We start from the raw sequence: 22,809 nt of genomic DNA, 5'->3' as shown, positions 1-22,809 counted from the left end.
TTTTCTAGATATTGGATTTGGAGCTTGTTTAGTATAAATTATAACGTAGCACATGTACCAGACCAGTTTCTTCTTACATACTATGATACTTAGCCCATATTAATGATGCTACGAGTATCGGAGCTTGTTTACTGTGAAAGACATTTCCACCAGTTTTTCATACATAGTATGAAAGCACAGTGTTTTAAATCTTAACGTAAGCTTCGTTTTCAGATTAAAGAATGAAAAAAAAATCATCATTCAAGAGATCAGACATCTTAGCTAATAATTTCACACAAAATTATCAATGATCTGATGATGTAATTTTGTGGGGGACATGAAAGCTCCTAAACGGTTTAAGGCAAACCTTGACATGATTGTTACATTAAAAGCAATTATGTGTGTGTGTTTATGTGCATCTGTGGAATTAAAATATGAACCAAAAGTCAGATTGTTAAAAAGCTTATTGTCTTCATGAAAGAATACCGACTAAGACTAATGAACATATCCGACCATTTGCTCATAACAGTGCTGGACAAACTTCAAAATAAGATGAGTATTTAAAGATAAACTATTGTCTGAAGAAGAACGTGAAACGGCCCACTGGGTTATAGAGATAAGAAGATAAAGATTCAAATAAGAGGTTCTCCTTTCGATATTTGCCATCTGCTCCCCCATCTATTTAATAATTATCATAATTCTTAAGTGTCTTTTTCAGTTTAGCTTTTTTGAAAGACAAAACAAAAGGCACATTTGTTAGTTACCAACTAAATCCGCATGTGACGAATCTTCCAGCTCCTTTGTTTTTTGTTGTTTTCCTTCTTTCTATTTTCTTCTTAGGTATGATCAATTGGTGATGATGATTGTTCTATTTGTTTCTTAGTGATATACTATAATGTAGAAGTTGGAGTGGTTAAACTACTAGAACTGGAGTTGAACTAACATTTACAGAGATTCTCTACCATTTTTATACAGCAAATCTCCACAAAATAAAAATAAGAGAGAAAAGGAGACAAAGAGAGTTTCACCGGAGGCAGAATGAGAACACCGTTCAGTCAAAAAAAGAATGAGAACACCGACATGGCAATACATACACTAATTAACAAAAAATGGGTTATTGTCAATCTAGTAATATTTCAAATGAAATAGCTGACAAGATTCTTAATAAGATTCTTATAAAATAAAATAATACAAATAACAATAAAATTGTATATGTACTTTAATTTAAGAATTTCAGTCTGATAATACTAATATATTAAATGAAATAGCCGCCGACTGGTGCTTTAAATAGTTCATTTAAACTTTTCATGTGAATTAATGTAATAAAACTAAAAAGAAAAATAAGAATGAAAAATAGGTCAGGTCAATAAATGGCAACTATGAAAGTTAGTGATGTGAAAAGGTTTTCTTCAGTGATGCATTATTGTACCTTCACCATTTTTTTCTTTTTAAAAATAAAACCAAGAAAATAATACAGACAACAAAAAGAGATTGACAGAGTTTTCGATAAAACCATACGCGTGTCGTGCTGCCATTAGTTGAATATGGTTTGAGTCTGTGTTTATATAAAAGGCTACACTTACCACCACCCATCTCTCTCTATCTTGAAGTAGAGTCTAAGCCACCGTCAGATCTAAGATCTCAGCTCTCCGTTCCAAGCCATGGCCGAGAAGGGGAAGGAGAAGGTAGCTTTCTTCTCTCTCTCATTCTTGTTTTGTTTTACTTTCAGTAGACAGAGAAAGTTGTGGTTTATGTACGTGGGTGGGTCTTAAGAATTAACTATCTTGTGGAGCTTTTGATTCTCTCCTTTTCTGCTCATTTCTTGTTTATAAAATATATTTTTTGTATTTGTGAGATATGTTGGTTTGGTATGGACTAAAATAATGCGATCAAACCATTTTATAAAGGTAAAACTCGTGCAAGTGATAAGAGAATCTCTCTTTCTTTCTTACTTTGTGTCAGACAGAGAACGAATCAGTTCTGTCTCAGTAATTAGATGCTTAGAAACGTGAAGTGTGTTGTTTCCACTTTTACCACTAATAAGAGAATCTGAGGATTTTAATGATGTCAATATCCAAAAAAAAAAAAAAACAGGTAACTATGATGAAGTTGAAGGTGGATCTTGAGTGTGCCAAGTGTTACAAGAAGGTCAAGAAGGTTCTTTGCCAGATCCCTCGTGAGTTCCTTCTGTCTTTTTCTCAAAAAAGATTCTTGTGGATTATTAGTTGTTTGATTTGATTGAGGAAATGGACTGAGTGGATGATGATTTGTGTGGGTTTTGAACAAGAGAAATCAGAGACCAACTGTTTGATGAGAAGTCCAACATAGTCATCATCAAGGTGGTCTGCTGCAGCCCTGAGAAGATCATGGACAAACTCTGTTCTAAAGGTGGTGGCTCTATCAAGACCATCGAGATCGTCCAGCCACCCAAACCGCCTCAGCCTCAGCCACAAGCTCAGCCTCCTCCTGCCCAAAAGCCCAAAGATGCTCCCAAACCCGCCGAGAAGCCCAAAGAGGCCGGCGAGAAGCCTAAGCAACCTGAAAAGCCCAAAGAGTCTGAAAAGCCTAAACAGGCTGAAAAACCGAAGGAAGCTGAGAAGCCTAAGCAAGCAGAGAAACCCAAAGAATCCGACAAACCGGCAGCGGCTAAACCCGCCGCACCAGCTCCTGCACAGCAGGCACAGGCACCTGCTGCAGCACCAAAGCAGGCTGGACCACCACCACAAGCGATGCCGATGATGTCACAGGGGCAACCAGTAGCAGCTATGTATTATGGGCCATCATACTATGACGGTTTTGGAGGTGGGCCAGCGTTCAGTGGATACGGAATGCCGCAGCCACCACAGCATCAGTACGAGACTTATGGCCGACCTGTCTATGACAGCTGGGGAGGAGGACCACCACCTAGTTACCGACAATGCAACCTCAACAGATGCGATTACTTCAGCGAAGAGAACCCACAAAGCTGCTCCATCATGTGATATTATTATGATTCCTTCCCTTATTCACTCTCTTTGTATCCTTATTATATTTTCCTTCAAAATCTTTCTTTTCTTCTGATACAAATAATAAAAAGAATATATAGAGAGATGTTTAAATGTAACGTTGTATTTTTAAAAAAGGCTGTAACTGTAAACATTATAAGAAAACTGTTTTATTTCTTAAATATGAACCAAGAATAATATATATTACCCTTTATCAGTTATATCTATATCCTGTGTTGTACCTTATTCTTACGAAGCTACTAGTTCTTATAACACTAGTTTATAGTTTTGATGATTGATCACTAACATTCACATATGCTCAGAAAAATTTGGTTAGAGATGATCTCGATTTCTTGTTATGGGAAGTTAGCTTCTTTTGGTTATTTTATACAGACAATAGTAGAGGTAGATAACTAATGATGTGGCTTCTTAGTCATGTTGCTGTATACTTTAACTGAGTAGCAGAAGGAAAGAGTTTTGATAATAATAACTCAGTCTAGTAATTGGATTCTCCTTTGTAAATCTTGTGATCTGTAAAGTGTTCAACTTACAGTTCCTTTAATGGGTTTGTTTTTGGTAAACCTATTTAAGTTGATATTTTGAATTGTTTAATAGTAAAATCAATCACTTGTGAGGTAATTACAAAGTTGATGCCTTTCCAGAGGAAATGATGAAAAGTACGAAACTTTGCAAAGCGACTCGATTCGATTCGGTTCTTGTTCCTTCATTCTCCTCTTAAAAGCTTTTAAACAAAGTCTTTGTGTTTGGTAATCAAAATGAAGAAAAGAGACAAAACCCATTCCCCCTGGACAAAGGCATCTCCAATGTCTCATCCATCATTCCTAAAATGACGGTTATGCCCCTTCACATCCTCTAAAACTGCAGGGGTCTTCATGTCATTGCAGGTAGAGTAGTTATGAATCTTCGGTTAAACTAATTGGGTAAACAAAGGGGAAACTTCACCAAGCAAAGAACACAGCCACTAAAGAAAAGGACCAGAGAACTTGCGTTGATCAACAAAGCTGACGTTAAAAACCATCTCATTCTCCTTCCTTACAAACTGCATTCATCAGAGTTCTCATCTTCAACATCTCTCATATTCTCTCTCTCTCTCTCTCTGGATCAACAAGAAATGGAGATTCAAGCAAGACTAATGGAGTACAAGTTCCACGTCATGGCCTCAATCATCGTGACCGTGGTCGTGTCGTCCCTCCTGTACGCAGCACCAAGAATCCTCGACTTATTAGCTTACTTCTGGCCTCTGTTTGCGTCAACTGCCGCCTTATTAGCCATGGCAATCACCTCCGGTGGCTTTCAACAACTCTCAGATGAACCTACCGGCGAGGGAATCATGGATTACGTCGCCGGACTGCCTGAAGATTTTCACAAATATAATTGAAAGAATATGTACCCATCTCAAAACAATGTACAAAGTTGATCTCTTTAATGTCAAATAAAATGTCACTGACTCATTAAGTTCATAAGACTAATGCAGAAACAGAGTATCGATGACCATAACATGTAGTAGAAACAGAGTATTCAAAGAAACAGAGTATTTAACTCTCAGTATCCATAATCATAAGCGAACTCGTTGACACCAACCATGGCCGAGACGACTTGGGAGACGATGTAGAAGCTTCCACCTAAGATGATCACGATGAGAACGGCGGAGATTGGGTTCTTGAGGAGTTCGAAGATGGGCTCGAACACGGCGGAGAGAGCTCCCGTGCTGACGGTGAGTGCGTAAAGACCGTACCTTCTCACGTTGTCCCAGAACTCTTCCATCAGAGGACCTTCCGGTCCCAAAGCCATCGCCTTTTCTCCATCTATTCCCATTACCAGAGCCATCATCAAACCTACGGAGACACCGGTCACCAGAGCTTGTCTCAGTTGCTTCTTCTCCAGCCCTAAAGGTTGTGTCTTTTCAAGATTGGTTCTGGTGGATCTTTCCACCGTTGATCTTCTTCTTCTTGTGGATGCTTGGCACTGAACACGGCGGCACGGTGTTCTGGTGCTTATGCTTGAGCTCGGAGACACCGCCTTTGCTGCTGGTGCTAGTAACCTGCTACTGCTCAAATGGAGATGAGGTTGCAGAGAAGATAGTTTCATTTTGGGGAGAGACATCGTCATATTCATCATCCTCTCACTTCTTCCGTGTGGGGAGTCTGATTCTAAATCTTATATACTTTTAGATTGTGTGGCTCTCCTGCACCTTATCTCTGCGGATAACTGAATCATTTTTTTTTTATTATAAATTACATTTTACACAAGCCTTAAAAACTGAGCAATACCCTTCTTCTACTTGTGATCTTAAAGCTAAGCAATACACACGTAGCTTCAGCCTTTTTATCTTCAGGAGTATCGTTCTGTTTGAACTCCATCTCGGCCCAGGGCTGCTGCTCAGCATCATTGTGTCATATTCAGTGTTGAACTCTTGTCTTTTGTGGTTGTAACTTGTAACTACTCAGTTCAACCAAAGAGTTGTTTCCAGGGGTAACAGGTTTCTTTCCTCCAAAGCTTCTGTCTGTATGAGACTCTGACCACAAAACACATCAAAACATAGAAACAAAGGAGAATGGATAGACACAATGACAATTATTGAGCCTTTTTTTTGTTGGATTGATAAAATATGGTGGATCAAATTAGCTTCTTTCAACTCTGCAAGAAGCTTGAATAAGAAATGAGAAAACGGGTACTCTACTCTTCTGTGAGACTGTAGAGTATCTGAGAAGGAGAGACATACTTGACTTTAGGAGGAGAAAAGGGGTACTCTTCTTTCATGTTCTGCTCTGCTGTAAAAGAAGAAGCCGCATTAATTTCAAGAACTAAGAGAGTAATACCATTCAAGAAAGAATCAAGCGAAGTAGTGCAGACCTTTCTTATCTTCAACTGTTCCTACTTTTGCCATGGCTTGAACCTTTTTTTTTTGCTCTTCCCTGCTACATGTGACATTATCCTGGAGAGACAAAAACCAATGTTGCCTCTAAGATTAACAACATAACAAAAGAGGCTAGCACCCACAACTGTGGCGGATATACGTTTTATAAGATGGATGGATACAGGCAATTACTGGAAGTGGGAAAAACGGGGAGTTCAAGTAAATGTATCTGTGGTGGTCAAGACACTGTTGTTTACACTTAGTACTCACATGCTCCGCGACCTCTGCCCCATGAATCTCAAGTCCCTGAATTAAGTTAAACATAAAACTACAATTTCCTGAAGAAAAAAAAAACATAGGCCTTTAGGAGATGTTGAAAGAAGGGAGTAGTAGTAGCAGTACCCCAAGGAGAAGCACTTCATCATCAGCACTCCAGTCCGGAGAAATAAGCGGGAAAGTTAGATTTCCCTGACATAAAACAAAACCAACTCTTATCTGGTTCAGAGACGCTTTCTTGGTGAATCAAACTCTTTTTTACAACCGAAACCCAAGTAAAAAGAAAAAAGAAATTGGTCGGTTAAGATCAATCATATTTTGTGCTAACCAAGAATCAAATAAACCGAACTACCCGAACCCGCAGCCTATTATGATTCGATTAGACACCACACCACACATGTATTACTTTTTTTTTTTGGCCATCTGACCAACCACACATGTAAAAAGGTAAATAACGTTTGCAGCAGTTACAAAGGGAAACGTTTTTAATTCAGACACTAGACGATTCAATTTCAGACACTAGTACGTTTGTCTCATCTTCCTCGTTTCTTCTCTCTTCTTTCTTCGTCACTACAGATCTGAGTCAAAATCAAAGCTCAGGTTTTTGTCTTTCTCTTTGGTTCAATTACTTTCTCCTCAAAAGAAATTAAATATTCAAACTTTACAAACTCCTTCGCCCTTTCTACCACATCATCAAACCCAAACAAGAAACACGTGATTCTCCTTCTTCCTCACAAACTCAGTAAAGCAGCGATCTCAACCTCCATACCTCAACTCTCTCTCTCTCTCTCTAATCCCTAATCATCCATTTCGTCGGAGAGAATCAATGGGCGGCGGTCAAAAGTTCTGGGAGAATCAAGAAGACCGAGCGATGGTGGAATCCACCATAGGCACCGAAGCTTGCGACTTCTTCATCTCTTCAAACACTTCCAAGCTCCTCCCTCCTCCTCCGCATCCTCCAACCGATCCCAATCTTCAACAAGGCCTGCGTCACCTCGTCGAAGGCTCCTCCGACTGGGACTACGCCGTCTTCTGGCTAGCTTCCAACGCCAACACCTCCTCCTCCGACGGCTGCGTCTTGATCTGGGGAGACGGCCATTACCGTCCCCACAAGAAAAACTCTGAAGAAACAAAAGAAGAAGACGAGACCAAACGGCTCGTGCTTCGGAAGCTCCACTCCTCCTTCTTCTTAGAAGACCGTCGTCTTCTGGCGAAGTCAGAGGGTGGTCTCACTGATCTCGACGTGTTTTACTTCGCGTCTTTGTATTTCTACTTTAGGTGTGATTCCACCAAGTACGGTCCCGCGGGAACTTACGTCTCCGGGAAGGCGCTTTGGGCGTCGGATTTGCCTAGCTGTTTGAGTTACTACAGGGTTAGGTCGTTTTTAGCTAGATCCGCTGGTTTCAAGACTGTCTTGTCTGTCCCGGTTAACTCTGGAGTTGTCGAGCTCGGTTCGTTGAAACTGATCCCGGAGGATAAGAGCGTGATCGAGATGGTGAAGTCAGTGTTCGGCTGTGGTAAAGAAGCTCCTCCCAAGATCTTTGGTAGACAGCTGAGTCTGAAACCGCGGTCTATGAGTATTAACTTCTCGCCTAAGATGGAGGACGACACTACTGGTGGTTTCTCCCTGGACGCATACGAGGTCGGAGGTTCGAACCATCTGACTGACGAGCAGAAGCCGAGGAAGAGAGGGAGGAAGCCGGCGAACGGGAGAGAAGAGGCGTTGAACCACGTGGAAGCGGAGAGGCAGAGGAGGGAGAAGCTGAACCAGAGATTCTACGCGTTGAGAGCTGTGGTGCCTAACATCTCCAAGATGGACAAGGCTTCGCTCCTCGCTGACGCGATCACGTACATCACGGATATGCAGAAGAAGATTAGGGTTTACGAGACGGAGAAGATGGTGATGAAGAGGAGGGAGACTAATCAGATCACTCCGGGGGATGTTGATTATCAAGAGAGGCAGGAGGAGGACGGGGCGGTGGTGAGGGTGAGCTGTGCGTTGGAGAGTCATCCGGTTTCGAAAGCGATACGGATGTTCAGGGAGAATGAGGTTACGCCTCGTGATACGAACGTGGCTGTGACGGAGGAGGGTGTGGTTCATACGTTCAGTATCCGGCCTCAAGGTGGCTGCACAGCTGAGGAGTTGAAGGACAAGCTCCTTGCCTCTCTCTCTCACAGTAGTGTCGTTGATATGTAAAAAACTGTAACAGTGTTGTTATTGGGGTTGTATCAAATGTACTTTTATTACTAGCCAAACCAAAACAAACTCTGGCATCAAAATTATATAATATGTCACAGAGAACATAATCAGTTTAACATAAGGTGGAAGACAAAAAAGATGCATGCACTTTCACTTTCTTTTTGGTTTCTTAACAACATTTCAACACTACTAAGGAGCTGTTTTCACTTCGTCACGGAAAGGTTTGGGTGTCTTTGGGTGGCACCACCACCGTACAACCGGAATAGACTAAAAGCAGAGATGCAAGAGACGAAAACCAAAGCAACAGAGGCAAGCAAGGCGGTTGCGGTTCCTCCAGCGGATCGGTTGCAGAACTTGCCAAACATATTGCACAGCTTCATCCACTGCAGCTTTTCCTCGCCTCTTATTCCAATCAAACCAGACTCTGCTGATGCTGCTATTGCTGCCACACTTATGTAAGCCATCGCCTGCTCATTATATTAACAAACCAATTACACAGCTTTCAAGTTTACTACCTCAGTCTCTCCTAGATTCAACAAAACAAGCAAACATTCTCTACCTAAAAAGTACACTCCCATCTCATATCCAACCAAACCCATTAAATGCTTGTAAAGACTTTTCAACATAGCAAAAACCCTACTTCACTCAAACCTGACACCCAGCCGACCATGAGAGATCAAAAACGACAAAGCCATACCCACAAACTTCCACAGCTACTTTTGGTAAACAACAAGATGTATAGAGAAAGAACACACAAGACTAGACTAAGACTAACTCACCTGATCGCCTAAGAAAATGGCCCAAGCAAGGGACTTGTCGAGCAAAACGCTTCCTTTCATCGAACCCACCACGCAACGAACTGACTGCAACAAGGAATAAGCCGCAGCTATCCCATTAGCGACCACCAAGAACCTGCATCCATCAAGTAAGAAACCAAAAAAAAAAGTTTCAGACTTTACAAAGTGAACTGGTGTTAGTTGGGTTTACTAAAACTGAAAAAAAGGGAGGTTTTAATAGAGCTAACACAAGGGCCTTCATGTCGGTGTACTTGGCTCTCTTCTCAATTGTGAAGATTTGCTTGACCTGAGTGTTTGTCACTATCAGAATAAGCGCGAGCAGAGCGAGAGCAGTAGCGGAGCACCTTAGGAGCAGCTCTGTTAGCTTCAGTCTCCGATCAATCAGCTTCATCTTGCCTCCGTGGAAGACGGCTACGTTTCCTGGACTCATTTGTGCCCTTAAAAATATAAACTTTAGGACAGAACACACAGTCCGTAGAGAGACCAGAGAGAAATAAAAAGACTAGTTTGGGTTTGAACGGTCTTTAAAAGGAGTTTGCTCAGTGTCCCACTTATAAGAAAAAAATACGCTTCATGCTTTCAAACTTGATCTAAATTAAGATTGTGTTGTCCTAATAACACTTTAGTTACTGTCTGAAACCCTTTTTGATCATTACGCAGAAACATATAGTCCCAGAAGCTGCCAAGTGGTAGAAGATCTCTTGTAAGCGTATTTAAAGATGCATTTAATACGAAAGTGAAGTATCACAAATGAAGTTTTAGGATCTTTAATCAAAGGATTATTATGAGAGTACTCTCTATGTTTGTCTTTTAATGTTCTAGGAAAGTGGAAAAGAATGGTTAACTTCTAAGATGGGGACTTTGTATGGCCACACACACACACATGCTCTGTACTACAACACTGCTAGTATTTAATGAACACCATTGTCTTGTCCCTTCTTCTTTTTATTTATTACACTTCAAAACTCTCCCAATTAGCCCCTCTTAAACCAAACCCATAGTTGGTCCTTCAATATGCTATCATTGCCATTGTTATTGGTAAAAATCCAGCATAAACTGGAAAATAGGGATCCATATAATGTACAAAAATGCCAAGTTAGATTAGGAAAAGAACAATTATGGCACAAGTGTCTCCTAAAAAGGCTACAACTTCAAGACTGAAAAAAAACATTAATTTTCTTGAGGAATGTGATTTTTAGAACTCAACGAACTTCCACACATATTTGCTCACTCTGGTTGAGAGTATCAGCCACGGTATGATCCCAACCTGCATTTTTCACACAACCAACTAACAATCTCATTCCCACAACAGCATACCAAAACAAATGAATTGAGAAGCAAGCAAGAGAAGAAGGAATCTACCATCGCATGGCCTGTCAAGTGACCTCCTGTTCCCCAAGATAACAACCTCCCTGAGAAAGAAAGACACCACATTCAGTTTTTGAAACCGATATACCTTTGTCAAACCGGCAAAATAAACTAACTCACCAAAGGGTTGAACAAGTTGCTTAGCAATCATGGCAATTGGGGTCCTCCAGAACCAAAATACCAAGATTAAGTACATCACAACCTAGAGACAAAGTTCTTAGCAACATCTTCTCACATAAGTAGTTTCTGAAAGAAAAGAAAAAAGCTTCAACACACACAACTTAGAAGATTACCTTTGAAGCAATCAGAACGTTTCCATACAGATCGTATGACAGTTCTTTGTTATGCTGCTCCACATCTGAATTTCACAAAAGACTATTAACAGATACACACACACACACACACCTAATACAAGACCAAAAAGATTGCAATGCATTTCTAAATCTAACAACCCTATTGCATCATACTATCAAAACCTCAAGATCACCATAGAGACTGAAAGCAATACTCACAGTGTGCAAGTTCTTTCTCTTTAGTAGCTGCTGACCTCCTAAGTTTAGCAGCTTGCGCAAACGTGGCTGGCCTGCGCGCGAGCGAGTGAATCACTCTTTAATCAAACACAAACACAGACACAAAAACCACAGAGAGTCTGATAAAAAAAAAGAGAAAAGATGTAGTGCTTACTTACTGAGACAATGCAGTGGCCTCTCTCAAAAGCTGCTTAATTTCTGATCGCAGCTCTGCTTCCTTGCTATTATTATTATCATTCGACCCTTTCTGCTTAAAAATTATCACAAGTTTTTTTTACTCATGAGAAACAGCAGAAACGTTTTGTTAATTATTATTAGTTATTACCTTCTTCAGAGGCGCGGCCAAAAAGCCACTTTCTTCTATCACTTTCTCTCCTTCCATTAACTAACCCCCTTCTGATGGCTAATAGAGCAAACAGAAAACTTAAATATCCAAAATTCACAAATAGGGAACCGTTATTCGATCCGTGTATAGATTGTACGACGAGGGTAGATGACAAAATCGGAACTTACATTCTCAGTCGTCGAGAATTTCAAAGCGGAGGAGCTGATATATGTGTTACGTCTGCAACTAACAAGAGGATTATGAGTTGGATTTGGATTTTTTCAAAATTAACTCTTTAAATTCAAGCCCTTAAAGTGTAAAAACTTATGAGTTAAACCTTCTTAACAGGCTTTCATTGGACTAAAATAAAATAAAAAGACCAAACTGTTGTTTGGGTTCGTCACCTTGTTACACACTCTTTTTGTTTCATAGGCTGCTGGAATAGACTCATTAACTATTTGAACATAACTTGTTGTAAGATAAGTTAAAAGTGATGTATCCCGGCCACTGGGGAATTAACATTTCGGCATCGCCAGGGACAGAGGACCGACATGTGGCAGCACGTGACTAGTCTAGACCACTTCTGTAGGATCAGGATACCTCTGTATAATTCAAAAAAAAAAAAGTGATGTGTCTAGATTGATTTTCTCTAAATCTATGACGGTTATATATATGCACCTCTCAAAGTGATTTAGGAAGATAATTAGCTTGTAAAGAAGGGAGACATGGATAGTAAAGAAAACTGGGACAAGAGTTGCACCAATATGAATAGACGAGTCTTTTAGGCGAGTACAAATTTACTACAAGTGGAGCGGAGCACGAGTCTCAAAGACGGAATTGCGAGGAGAGATACTAAAAAGCTTGATATTGTTTTCTTAATAAGTCGGAAGGAGGTCTCCGGACTCCGGATGTGGTTTGCCACTCCACAAGTTCAAGAAAATTAGTTGCTCAAGTCCCCACACAAAGCTTTTTTCAAAAAAAAAAAAAGAAAGTCCCCACACAAAGCTAAGCTCTGTTTTGATCTCCAAACTCTGTTTTTATCTCTTTTAGAGAAAACAAACTCTTGTAAAAAAAGTATTTTGTTCTTTTGAATAAATTTAACATTAGTTCATTCAAAAAAAAATCTAACCTTTTTAATATTTTGAATCTGAATATCCTTTATTGATTAAAAGCCAACTACAATATAACATCTATAAATTAATACTCGATAAATTAATAATTTCTATAAATTAATAAATTTCATCGGTCTCAACTTGAGAACTGGTGTAAAATATGATACAAATCGATAAAATAATACGATAATAATATTTTTAAAACTTTCATGTACATATATAATCCATTGAAATAATAAATTAATAATATATCAATATATATTTTTATATAAGTATAAACTAAACATTATATTGTTGGTTTTATATTTACAATGAAAATACATCTATTTTTTTAATAGTTCAATATATTTTGATAATATTTAGTAAAATTATATCGAACAATTCTATGAAACATACACCAAATAAAATAATAAAACCATATGAAAGTCAAATTTCTAAAATTTAAACAATGTATATATGGTAAAATCAAATATTTTCTTATTTTATAACAAAAGTAGAAAAAATAGAAAAAAAAATTAAAAAGATATTTTTTGTAAATTAATATCTCTATAAGTCAATAAAATTTTAAAGTCTCAACATTATTAATTTTGTAAATTAATATCTCTTGAGTGTTACTGTAAATCGTGATTTCAATTAAGCTGGATTTTATTGTAATTTTGCCTTTATGATTGCTAAGTAGTACTCCCTCCGTTTTTTAAAGATTCATGTTCTAGGAAAAAAATTTGTTTTAAAAAGATACATTTTTTACTTTTTCAATGTATTATTTAATGAAAATATGTTAACTTCAAGAAAATTAATTGTGTTTAATGGATTTTTATTGGTTAAAAATTATAGAAAATTGTTATTTACAAAAATCAATGCATTTTTAATGTGATTTTTTAATATATGTGAAAAGTTTAAAATATGTATCTTAAAAAAACAGAGGGAATATATATTTTGTCGAAGTACACGCATTGATTACTAATTAACCTCGTCAAAACAAATTGTGTTAATTATGATATCCTACATGTACTTGCCCATCCATATGATGGGGGTTATAATAAGTCTTGCTATTATTCCCGATGAACGGTCCAAGTAATGAATTGAAATGTTGGTATGCGATAAATCATTTAAGTAGCAAAAAATGTTGGCCTCCATCGTAAGGACAAGAAAAGAAAGGGTGGTATCCAAAGTTAGAATGTCATCTAAGGCTAAAATGAGAGCTAAAAGTACAGCATGGAGATATGTTAAAACGTAACTGTGACATGTTTACTTTTTAACGTGGGAGTGGTTGTAATGGGAGTAGAAGAAGTAGGCACGCGTTGTCTCTAATGTCTCTCAACTAATCTAAAGACATTTTATGTTTTGTCTCATCCGATCCCACTTAATTAATTATAGTTATGTTAAACATCTATCTAATTGGGTTTATCATCAAATCAGAGCATTATCGATGGACGATGAGTTCGCAGATACCGAAGCAGGAACAATGTAAATCCAAATCCTAAACGTCGTAGCATCTTCAGCTTTGGTGTATGCATGCCATTACATTCCAATTACTTCCCGACAAATACATTTGCTCCGACCACTTTTGATGTGCGCTTTCAGACTTTACGTACATCCCCATGTCTACGTCTATCTTTTCAACCCCCGCTCCATCCAGTGCCGGCGTTGAACACATCCGCATGAAATAATTGCACGGGGCCTCTGATTTGTCTAAAATTTTTGTGGCCTAATTTTTTTTGTCAATTGTTGTTTATTTGTTGTACAGTTTAATGGGGTGGTGGAACCTTGTAAACCCTACTTCTACTGAGTAACACGATTTGTAACCTTGTATATTCTTTCTAGATAAATTAATATTAGAATGAATAGAAGATAAGTTAAATTATACTATCAATACTATCTTGATAATGAAAATTTGATGAAAATGCAAAAGGAAATTTTTAAGAACTCATAAAAATTTTACTAGTTTAGAAGATATTGCAAATTTGTTATAAACTTAAGTTTTTATGGATTAAATTTTTATGTATTATTTAAGGGTATATTTTATAATTTTGTATAGGACCACAAAAATTTATGAACCGGCACTGGTTCCATCTTCTAGCTATACCGTCTCGCTTCTTTTTGTTAGAAACTGTTAGTATAATTAGCCAAATGTTTGCGACGGCTCTACATTTACGTTTTTCTTTGTCACATGAAAAAATATAGTTAGTAATGTGCATGCATGGATGTTTTTCATCATGGGAAGGGAGCTTAGTGATAGCATTTTTTTAGTGATAGCATTTCGATCGAGAGATAAAACGAGAAGATCGAGAGAGAATGTCTTTTGCGTTAAAAAAATGCTCTTTTCACAACTTTTGATTAGTTAAAATACATCCTATCATATGCTGATATCATTAAAGCATTTTAGTTTCAACAGTGATATATTCTCATATTTTTATTAAAATTCAATCAAACAAAAAAAGGTATTCTAAATCAGTTATATTATGACATGTGTACATGGATTTCACAAAAAAAAATTTGAATATCTCATTTGAAAGAATCTTTTAACATCTCTACACTCTGTTTCGTTCTTTTTTATTTTTTTTTTATATTGGATATAAACTTTGAAATACTCCCATTGTGGGTGATCTTTTTTTTTTTTTTTTTTTTTTTTTTTTTCATTGTGGGTGATCTTATTCCCTACTATTGAACATTTTGTCTTTAATTTCATTATATATAGGCCAACATTTTATATACTTTTTCCTAATTGCCAAATCATAAGAAGTTAAAACACAAAAGTGGTTTAACTAATTTATAGAAACCATTAACAACTTTTGACAATCTTCTATAAAGTGTGTTTCATTTAAAATTGTATGCCACTGATATAACTTTAAATTCCACCGAGAAGATTTGATGTGGAGACAAAGAAGTGGCTCCATTTCACCATCTCCCAAGCCACCAAAATCTCTCCTAAACCCTTTTTGTCACTCTCTTTTCTTATTCTCTTTTCTTCCAATTAATAGTAAAATTTCATTAGTGATAAAAAAAAAGTAAAATTTCATCTGAGTTTTCTTGAATTTAAGCTTTTGAACTAGTCTGTATTGATGCATTCTCATTGCATTACATAAGCAAGGTTGCCCTTGATACGATATTCGATTCAAGCAATAAGAAGACGATTATATATGTAATCAAGATTCAAATCAAGCATTAAAAAGACAACTATGTATACAGTCCAGATTCGTGGGAAAACAATTAAGTTTCCTTTAGGAAAAGAGTCCGTAGAAGGAGGTAAGTGGGACGCATAATAAAAAGAGGTTTGTAATAACTCAATAATCATCCAAACAAATCAATCCATGTGCTTCCCTTCAAACATTCTTGTTGTAATTTTCCTCCCAACCATCTTCTATTTTGGCCAACTTTTTCTGCTTTTGAAAAGAAATTCAAATATGCAAGTCTCCACTCACACATAACACATTCTCTTTTTACAATCCTTAGATTGTCCCTTTTGCCTTCTTCCTCTTGTTCTCTTCCAACTTTACTCATGATTCTCTTCCTTTCGGAATTTCATCGAACTACTCATTAACCCTATACAATTTTTATTTATTTATTATATTCTCATGCAAATTAAATAATACTAACAAATATCTACCTTTTTCCTCCATATATAAATAGACAACAACGCACGTAACATGGCCCCAAACCCTATAGCAACACACTCTCCACGACGCATATCATTACCATTGTTATTATACTTTGTACGTCATGAGTTCAATGGCAAGAGACCGAAATGAACAAATAGTAATCCAGTCTTCTATCGCCATGCTTCAAGAAAGATTCAGACAACTTCAGAGAGCGCGAGAGTTGAGAGCTGAGAGAGAGCTCCTTAACCCTAAACCAAACCACCAAGACACCAAAATCTTACAATATTACAGTGAACCCGCGAGCTTTGGTTTCTACCAGTTTCTACCTCTAAACTCTCAAACAGCCTCGTCGCAGAAGCTCCTCTCCCTCTCTTTATGCCCCCACTCCACCTCTGATCCCATCGAAAAGCCTACGTTTTGTCATCACTGGCCAAATAAAGAAGACAAGAAGGTTTTTGGCATTGATCGATACGACGACGTTGATACGTCTCTACGTCTCTGAAATAATAAAACAGCTCCTCCATCTATTTTGTCTTTTAATTTATAAATATGTATGTATAACCTTTTATTTTTGGTCTATGCTCTTTTAAGGAGTCCTGTAGGTGGTAATGATATGTATGGTTCAACTGCAATCATATATAGTATTAATAATCTGGAAGCTATATTTTAAAATGTTGCGATGATAATTAACAATCGTTGACAACAACAAAGATTAACGATCTACGTACTCACTGAGTTATTAATTAATGATAGTACTTATTATATTATCCTGGTAATGATATATATGTTGTTCGAATGCGATCACATATATAGTAATAATCATTTCAAAGCTTTAAAAAAAAAGTCGAAGCTAAATTTATACTACGATGGTACTTAACGATCTACGTACTCATTGAGCTATTGATTATTGTTTTGGGATGGTTACCATCAATTCTCAAGTTAATCTACCTATTCATATCCCTGTATATGTTTCGTATATTTTATGTATACTTTTAAGTTATACCTGAACTTCCGCCAAAAAAAAGACATCGTAAAGAAGCATACATGTACTTGAAATTTGACTTAGATCTTCCCTCTTGCACTTGTTCAAACCCTGTTTTTATTTTTAAGAATTTTTGTTTTTATCATTTTTCTTAAAAAAGTAAGAAATTCTCATACAAGTCATGACAAAAAAAACTTGTCAATCGCAATCAAACTTATTTGCATGCATTTGAGCCAGTACTCTTTTAACTCTTTTATTTGTCAGTAATATTTATGAGAGACAGCTCGATACTAAAGTTCCATTCAATCATTGCTAGATTTGAATAAAAAAAAGTTATGAAAGAAAAATAATACATTCAAATATAATCCATCATGATTTATTAGTTGATTATAAATCACACAGCTAAATTTGGTGTTATGGGACGTTATACTTGAAAATTATGTATCAAACAATTTGAAGTTATAGGTGTTATCCTTGGTTCTAAGTGAGAATTAACAAATGTGTAAACTGGTATGGTTTTGTCGAAAGGCTAAATTGAAACTAGTTTGATCTCTAGCTAGCTTAACTTGTGCATAAGAGAATCTAATTAGTGGGTGAGGAGGAATTAGTAGATGTTCCATCCATAAATGGGCCTATTCGGATCCGTCGAGAGAGATCCAGAAGCCCAACAAAGAAGTTTCTGGGTCTGTGAATCCAGTGTTCCTAGTGAGATAAGGTCTGAGAGGAGCTTCTAAATGAAACAGAGTCTCCTCCTGCTTCTGTTGTAATTGAATAACCTAAGAGAGAGAGAGAGAGGACGATAGATTCACAGTTCATAGCAGAGAGAGATTCGTAGATCGATCGAAGATGAACACTGACATCACAGCCTTGGAAAAGCCCCAATACCCAGTCGTAGATCGGAACCCTCCGTTCACGAAAGTCGTCGGAAACTTCAGCGTACTCGATTACCTCCGTTTCTCCACCATCACCGGCGTTTCCGTAACCGTCGGCTACCTATCAGGTCTCCACCTCTCTCTCTCTCTCTCTCGAAACTACTTTTGCATTTTCATTGTCCTGATATGGGTGTGTATACGGTGGATTTGGGGATGTGTAGGGATAAAACCAGGGATCAAGGGACCGTCGATGGTGACGGGAGGATTGATCGGAGTCATGGGTGGTTTCATGTACGCTTACCAGAACTCCGCGGGTCGGCTCATGGGATTTTTCCCTAACGAAGGAGAGGTCGCTGCTCACCAGAAGCAGAAGCGTGGTGCTGCTGGTTCCTTCAATTGAATCTTCTAGGGTTTTTCCTGGGTCCTTCGAAAAAATAAAAACTATATCTTTTCCTGTAATTGGATTGATTTTCGTTTCTGTTTGAGGATACATTTGCCTCTGTTTGTTTGTTATGATGACTTACGGTTAATAATAAAAAAAAACTGAGCTTTCTCGGAAATGTATGAACGGTTCTGTGATTTGTGATGTTGCAATGAGGGTTCATTACTTCTGCATTTAGACTAATCTTGTAGGATTTAGTTTAGCGTAGTTTGTGTAAGTATTGGTTTGCAGAGAGATTTATGAACAATGGGGCAGCTGCATTTGAGTCTGTAAGATTGATTCTGCATCACTTCATGGTATTGGTGCTCACTATCTATCTAGCTTTGAAATCCTTTTTTAGGGTTTGCGGGTAAGCTAGCTTTCAGTATCTCCGTTTGACATTTAGGTGCGAATTCACTTGCTGTATCGGGGGTAGTTAGCTAGCCTTTTTTAGGATTGTGATTGTATTTGGAGTATAACAAGAGTCCTTGAGTCGATTTTTTTTACAAGCAAACAAGATGTGATTGCTTCTTCACACGTGGTTTGTTTGGATTTGGTTAGTTGTTGTGCAGCTTCTTCACAGGATGTATTCAACGAGTGATATGTGTACGAGACCTTTCTATGGATAAACAAAACCTTCTTTTTTTTCCTTCCGTTCTTCTCTCCACCTCGTAGTGTTTGGATTCTTCTTTATTTGTCATGAGTATGTCCCTTTTGTTCATAGCTATTTGCTCAACTGTTATACTATTCTTGATGTTTATGGTTTTGGATTGCAGTGCAGTTTTTGTGGTGTGCATCCATACCTTTATAGTGAAATGAAAGTACATACCGTCTTTAGTGTTACTACTACATTATGCTCTAACTCTAAGTAGTTAAATGAAAAAGGTGATGATCATAAAGCCTATGACATATATGTCCAATAGAAACTGTTTAAATTAAAATATCTAAAAAATCATTAATCAAAATCAGTGAAATTCAAATCCGATTACTAAACTCAGAGAACTTTGAATATAACTCAATATAAGACCTGCCCTTTATCTTAACTTTTAATCGTCATTTTCGCCATCGTTTTACAGTTGATTGGTTAATGCAGAAAAGTTTTCGTGGTTTGATGAATTTATGATTCATTTCGTGGTGGATTAGTCCTCTATTGACCTTATATTACGGAAAAGGATTGATATCACTATCTCCTTGGGAATCGAATCACACCACCTCTCTTATTTGAAATGAGTTCGGTTGTACTATTGAGTAATCCCTCTGTTTCTTAATAAGTGTCATTTTAAAATTATGCACACGGATTAAAAAATCATTAAATTTTACATATTTTCCATACAAAAACATCATTACTCATACATCTCAACCAATAGAAAAATAAAATGCATAATAAAATTAATAAATTTTGCATTGAAAACTTAAAACGACACTTATTTTGCAACGAAAAAAATTCTCTACAACGACACTTAATATGAAACGGAGAGAGTACTATCTAGTGTTTAATACATTATTAACACATTTGTCGTCGGTAATTTACTTTACAAATAAAGAAGGGAAATATATTTGTGTTTTTAATCTTTAAGATATGCATAAAACACAAATGTATTTCTTTTCAATAAAAGTAAAATACTACTCTCTCCGTTTTCAATATAAATCGTTTTAGAATTATGCACATAGATTAAGAAAATCATTAATTTCTTATATTTTCTAAACAAAAACATCATTAATCATTTATCTAACTACAAATCAACCAATAAAAATAAAAAATATATTGAATGTTAATAAATTTTACATAGAAAATAGAAAACATCATATAATTTGAAACAATTTTTTTCTTTAAAACGATCTATATTAAAAACGGAGGAAGTATTATCATTATTAAGTCGAGAGTAAACCCGCTTTATTGTAAAAAGTAAGAAAAAAAACGATCAAACAAGTAAATTAAAATGGAATGCAGCTATAGGGGTATATAAAGCAAATAAGATGTGATATGGAAGGTCATATAAATCAGAGTTATATGATATATAGCGGTTAAATCGAATTAATAGAAATTTATAGTCTTAGAGGAAAGTATTTTGTAGGGAGAAACGTTCGTCGAATCCTCCTCCTCCTCTTCATTCCCTTGATCGCCGTCGTATGTTCAGGTCAGTTCTAGAATCGGTTTCTCGTTTCCTATGTCAATGTTGGAATCAGTCACCCACAATATATAACGTCTTCGTATAGCTCTGATCCACTCTCGTCACGGCTTCGCGCGAGTGCATTCGTCTTCGTATGCTTTCTTTACAATGATAGTCTCTTTGGTTATAAAATTCGTTTCTTGATTTCTCGAAATCACGTCTCTCGTCTGTTATGTAACGTATTCGTCAAGTAGTATTCGCCTAGGGTTTGTTGCACATGCAAATGTAAATGTTGGATCCGTTTTCTTTATCACGATCTCTCGTTGTATTATTTGTTTGAGTAGCTGCTGCGAGTGATAATATAGAATGGAGGAAGAGAGAGACGAATCGAGGAAAAGCAGGAAGGAGAAGGAGATGGAAAGGCGGCGTCTAAGAGACAGAGAGAGAAGACAATCTATGAGCCAAGACGAGAGGGAAAGGCATTTGGCTCGGCGCCGCAAGAACTACCAGCTACGAAGGCAGAGAGCTGAGGTAAGCCGCATCGGCTCTCAGATCCAAGAGATCACCGGAGAAGGGAGCCAGTTAGCTGCAGTCATCTCGCCTCTTCATTCCGGAGACAGCAGTACTGTCCCTTCCTTGTTTGATTCTGATCAGAGTGAGTCTCTCACAACTAAGGGATTTATATAGGTTGTGAAAGTGTATGATAATGTATGTGTGTTGTAGGTGTGGGAATATCAGTGGAGGAGTTCGGTAAACTAGTGGGAACTATACGACTCAGCCGTGTGAAACATCTGGCGAGGACACTGAGAAAGTGGAGTAATACTGGTGCAGAGGCAAGCAGCAGTTCTGGTGCAACAAACGCAATGACAAGATGTAATTAAGCTATATGGCTAAGCTAACTCACATGTATACATATGTTTTTTAGAGAGTTCTTTATTCGATTTGTTGGAAATGGTGGACAGGTGCAATGTCAAGTGGGCTACGTCTGAGTCGAGTGAAACGACTGGTGAGATCAAAGGGCCAGCAGGAGGGGTTGTTGTCTCAAAACTCACCAACACAAGGTTCGTTAGATAACTTGTAAATTATTTAAGAGAAGGTTGAGATTGATGATTACTCTCCCGCCACAAATCTTCCATTCTATATAATTTACAAGCTGCTTGTCTTCTTCTTTGTGTCAACAGGGCCCCTGCTTCAGTCGAGTTCACAAACTTGAACGCCAGCCTCATTATCATATATGTTAGCGTGTTTGTAAAAGCGAACACATTATCTTTTTGGAGACATATCTTTGAAGCTTACCAATTTTGTTTTACAATACAACTGGGAATACACTACATTTTATACAAAATTTTTGTTTTTGTCGTAGCCGTTTCCTATCCAAAACATATATCATTTTTTACTGGTAACGCAAAAATAGAAATATGAATATGGTAAGGCAATTTCAAAGCTTATTTCAGTGTTGAAGTTTGCAACAAAACAAGTACCACTAATATATCACAAAGGACTCAACCAAAAGAAAAAAAAAACACTTGTAGTATAAACAGTTTTGATTTGGTTGTATGTATATATGTATCTGCACGTGAACTGATATGTACGTCTTCAAATTTGAGAGATACTACACATGAATGTTCAATTTCTGACTTAGATTTGCTAAGAACAAATCACAGAAAAAATGGATATTGCTGACATTTATAAGATTAAGTTTTGTGGAATATATATAAAACTAACAGTTCTAAATTCAAATAAATCAAGGAAACCAAGATCAGCATATGCGAAAGTAAAAGTTTAATAGGATAATTGATGAAAACAGATTTGGTATACACAACTTTTCATACTTTACCTTTCCCATTTAGTTTTAGTAAACACAGATTTCAACAATCATGACTTACATGAGTTGTTGCACCAAGTCATGTTCTTACTTACATCATGGCCACCAAAGGTTGAAGAAACGTTTAGTTCTTTAACTTTAAAATTAGTAAACGTCTAGCTTTCATAGCTCAGTTGGTTAGAGCACCCGTTTAGTAAGCGGGAGGTCTTGAGTTCAACTCTCAATGAAAGCAATTTATATTTTACTATTTATTGGCTGTATTTTTGGGCTAGGTAGAGTCTAGGGGCAAAATTCGAATTATCTGTCCAAATAACAGATTGGGGCTTAAGCCGTCATCAATATAAATAGTCACGCAGATTACAAAAAAAATCATCTTATTTTAACTGTTTATCTTATGTTCCCGATCAGTTTCTTCTCTATTTTATAACAAAAAATTTGTGAGGCAGTGATGAGTAAATCGAGATAGTCATGGACCACTCTGATTTAATCAGTGCTGAGAATTTCTCTTACCATATTTCTTCTGAGCCTCTCTTACTTAACATTTGTATAT

General features: G+C 37.1%; 7 protein-coding genes and 2 non-coding genes across 11 annotated transcripts; 6 read left to right on the top strand and 3 right to left on the bottom strand.

The window, feature by feature from the left end:
* Window positions 1–1,507: 1,507 nt before the first annotated feature.
* Window positions 1,508–3,145, top strand: LOC108855871 (pollen-specific leucine-rich repeat extensin-like protein 1). Its single transcript, XM_018629791.2, has 3 exons — window positions 1,508–1,664; window positions 2,074–2,155; window positions 2,269–3,145. Exons 1-3 carry the CDS (start codon window positions 1,641–1,643, stop codon window positions 2,958–2,960), a joined length of 798 nt encoding a protein of 265 aa, XP_018485293.1. The 5' UTR covers window positions 1,508–1,640; the 3' UTR covers window positions 2,961–3,145.
* A 1,243-nt stretch (window positions 3,146–4,388) lies between these two features.
* Window positions 4,389–5,130, bottom strand: LOC108848733 (uncharacterized). Its single transcript, XM_018622164.2, has one exon. The coding sequence runs from the start codon at window positions 5,100–5,102 to the stop codon at window positions 4,527–4,529; it is 576 nt and encodes a 191-aa protein (XP_018477666.1). The 5' UTR covers window positions 5,103–5,130; the 3' UTR covers window positions 4,389–4,526.
* Window positions 5,131–6,610: 1,480 nt separating this feature from the next.
* LOC108855331 (transcription factor bHLH3) lies at window positions 6,611–8,464 on the top strand. The gene has a single exon (XM_018629125.2). It carries the CDS (start codon window positions 6,944–6,946, stop codon window positions 8,312–8,314), a length of 1,371 nt encoding a protein of 456 aa, XP_018484627.2. The 5' UTR covers window positions 6,611–6,943; the 3' UTR covers window positions 8,315–8,464.
* On the bottom strand, window positions 8,377–9,631 carry LOC108855332 (CASP-like protein 2B1). Its single transcript, XM_018629126.2, has 3 exons — window positions 9,342–9,631; window positions 9,097–9,229; window positions 8,377–8,784 (listed from the first exon to the last, which is right to left on the bottom strand). Exons 1-3 carry the CDS (start codon window positions 9,542–9,544, stop codon window positions 8,521–8,523), a joined length of 600 nt encoding a protein of 199 aa, XP_018484628.2. The 5' UTR covers window positions 9,545–9,631; the 3' UTR covers window positions 8,377–8,520.
* Window positions 9,632–10,193: 562 nt separating this feature from the next.
* Window positions 10,194–11,651, bottom strand: LOC108850157 (protein GET1-like). 2 transcript variants are annotated; one of them, XM_057007903.1, is made up of 8 exons: window positions 11,526–11,651; window positions 11,338–11,415; window positions 11,171–11,262; window positions 10,995–11,065; window positions 10,776–10,840; window positions 10,603–10,684; window positions 10,477–10,526; window positions 10,194–10,381 (listed from the first exon to the last, which is right to left on the bottom strand). In XM_057007903.1, exons 2-8 carry the CDS (start codon window positions 11,392–11,394, stop codon window positions 10,310–10,312), a joined length of 489 nt encoding a protein of 162 aa, XP_056863883.1. In that variant the 5' UTR covers window positions 11,395–11,415; window positions 11,526–11,651; the 3' UTR covers window positions 10,194–10,309. The 2 variants fall into 2 exon arrangements, with proteins under 2 accessions (XP_056863883.1, XP_056863884.1); XM_057007904.1 differs by having other exon boundaries at window positions 11,171–11,259; window positions 11,526–11,650.
* Window positions 11,652–17,789: 6,138 nt separating this feature from the next.
* On the top strand, window positions 17,790–18,462 carry LOC108849411 (NADH-ubiquinone oxidoreductase 20.9 kDa subunit). Its single transcript, XM_018622963.2, has 2 exons — window positions 17,790–18,030; window positions 18,124–18,462. Exons 1-2 carry the CDS (start codon window positions 17,877–17,879, stop codon window positions 18,300–18,302), a joined length of 333 nt encoding a protein of 110 aa, XP_018478465.1. The 5' UTR covers window positions 17,790–17,876; the 3' UTR covers window positions 18,303–18,462.
* A 1,903-nt stretch (window positions 18,463–20,365) lies between these two features.
* Window positions 20,366–21,793, top strand: LOC108850156 (uncharacterized). 2 transcript variants are annotated; one of them, XM_057007700.1, is made up of 5 exons: window positions 20,366–20,461; window positions 20,779–21,089; window positions 21,158–21,307; window positions 21,397–21,495; window positions 21,616–21,793. In XM_057007700.1, the coding sequence occupies exons 2-5, from the start codon at window positions 20,801–20,803 to the stop codon at window positions 21,645–21,647; spliced, it is 570 nt and encodes a 189-aa protein (XP_056863680.1). In that variant the 5' UTR covers window positions 20,366–20,461; window positions 20,779–20,800; the 3' UTR covers window positions 21,648–21,793. The 2 variants fall into 2 exon arrangements, with proteins under 2 accessions (XP_056863680.1, XP_056863679.1); XM_057007699.1 differs by having other exon boundaries at window positions 20,383–20,461; window positions 20,800–21,089.
* Window positions 21,794–22,417: 624 nt separating this feature from the next.
* Window positions 22,418–22,491, top strand: TRNAT-AGU (transfer RNA threonine (anticodon AGU)). Its single transcript has one exon. It is a non-coding gene; the product is annotated as a tRNA-Thr (tRNA).
* Window positions 22,492–22,699: 208 nt separating this feature from the next.
* Window positions 22,700–22,787, top strand: LOC130512180 (small nucleolar RNA Z221/R21b). The gene has a single exon (XR_008945740.1). It is a non-coding gene; the product is annotated as a small nucleolar RNA Z221/R21b (small nucleolar RNA).
* The last annotated feature ends 22 nt before the right edge of the window (window positions 22,788–22,809 follow it).

This window comes from Raphanus sativus, chromosome 4, assembly GCF_000801105.2.
Source record: "Raphanus sativus cultivar WK10039 chromosome 4, ASM80110v3, whole genome shotgun sequence".
In the NCBI taxonomy this organism is placed as follows: Eukaryota; Viridiplantae; Streptophyta; class Magnoliopsida; order Brassicales; family Brassicaceae; genus Raphanus; species Raphanus sativus.
The sequence above is the reverse complement of the archived record's forward strand: the minus strand, read 5'-3'. Positions and strand labels throughout refer to the sequence as shown.

Coding starts and splice junctions, on each gene's coding strand:
- LOC108849411 (XM_018622963.2), top strand. CDS start 17,877: ATGAACACTGACATCACAGCCTTGGAAAAGCCCCAATACCCAGTCGTA. Junction 18,031..18,123: donor AACCGTCGGCTACCTATCAG/GTCTCCACCTCT, acceptor GGGGATGTGTAG/GGATAAAACCAGGGATCAAG.
- LOC108855331 (XM_018629125.2), top strand. CDS start 6,944: ATGGGCGGCGGTCAAAAGTTCTGGGAGAATCAAGAAGACCGAGCGATG.
- LOC108850157 (XM_057007903.1), bottom strand. CDS start 11,394: ATGGAAGGAGAGAAAGTGATAGAAGAAAGTGGCTTTTTGGCCGCGCCT. Junction 11,066..11,170: donor GAGGCCACTGCATTGTCTCA/GTAAGTAAGCAC, acceptor GCTCGCGCGCAG/GCCAGCCACGTTTGCGCAAG. Junction 10,685..10,775: donor ACGTTCTGATTGCTTCAAAG/GTAATCTTCTAA, acceptor CTTTGTCTCTAG/GTTGTGATGTACTTAATCTT.
- LOC108850156 (XM_057007699.1), top strand. Junction 21,308..21,396: donor AACAAACGCAATGACAAGAT/GTAATTAAGCTA, acceptor AATGGTGGACAG/GTGCAATGTCAAGTGGGCTA. Junction 21,496..21,615: donor TCAAAACTCACCAACACAAG/GTTCGTTAGATA, acceptor TTGTGTCAACAG/GGCCCCTGCTTCAGTCGAGT.
- LOC108855332 (XM_018629126.2), bottom strand. CDS start 9,544: ATGAGTCCAGGAAACGTAGCCGTCTTCCACGGAGGCAAGATGAAGCTG. Junction 9,230..9,341: donor ACCGACATGAAGGCCCTTGT/GTTAGCTCTATT, acceptor TGATGGATGCAG/GTTCTTGGTGGTCGCTAATG. Junction 8,785..9,096: donor CCATTTTCTTAGGCGATCAG/GTGAGTTAGTCT, acceptor TATAATGAGCAG/GCGATGGCTTACATAAGTGT.
- LOC108848733 (XM_018622164.2), bottom strand. CDS start 5,102: ATGATGAATATGACGATGTCTCTCCCCAAAATGAAACTATCTTCTCTG.
- LOC108855871 (XM_018629791.2), top strand. CDS start 1,641: ATGGCCGAGAAGGGGAAGGAGAAG. Junction 1,665..2,073: donor CCGAGAAGGGGAAGGAGAAG/GTAGCTTTCTTC, acceptor AAAAAAAAACAG/GTAACTATGATGAAGTTGAA. Junction 2,156..2,268: donor GGTTCTTTGCCAGATCCCTC/GTGAGTTCCTTC, acceptor TTTGAACAAGAG/AAATCAGAGACCAACTGTTT.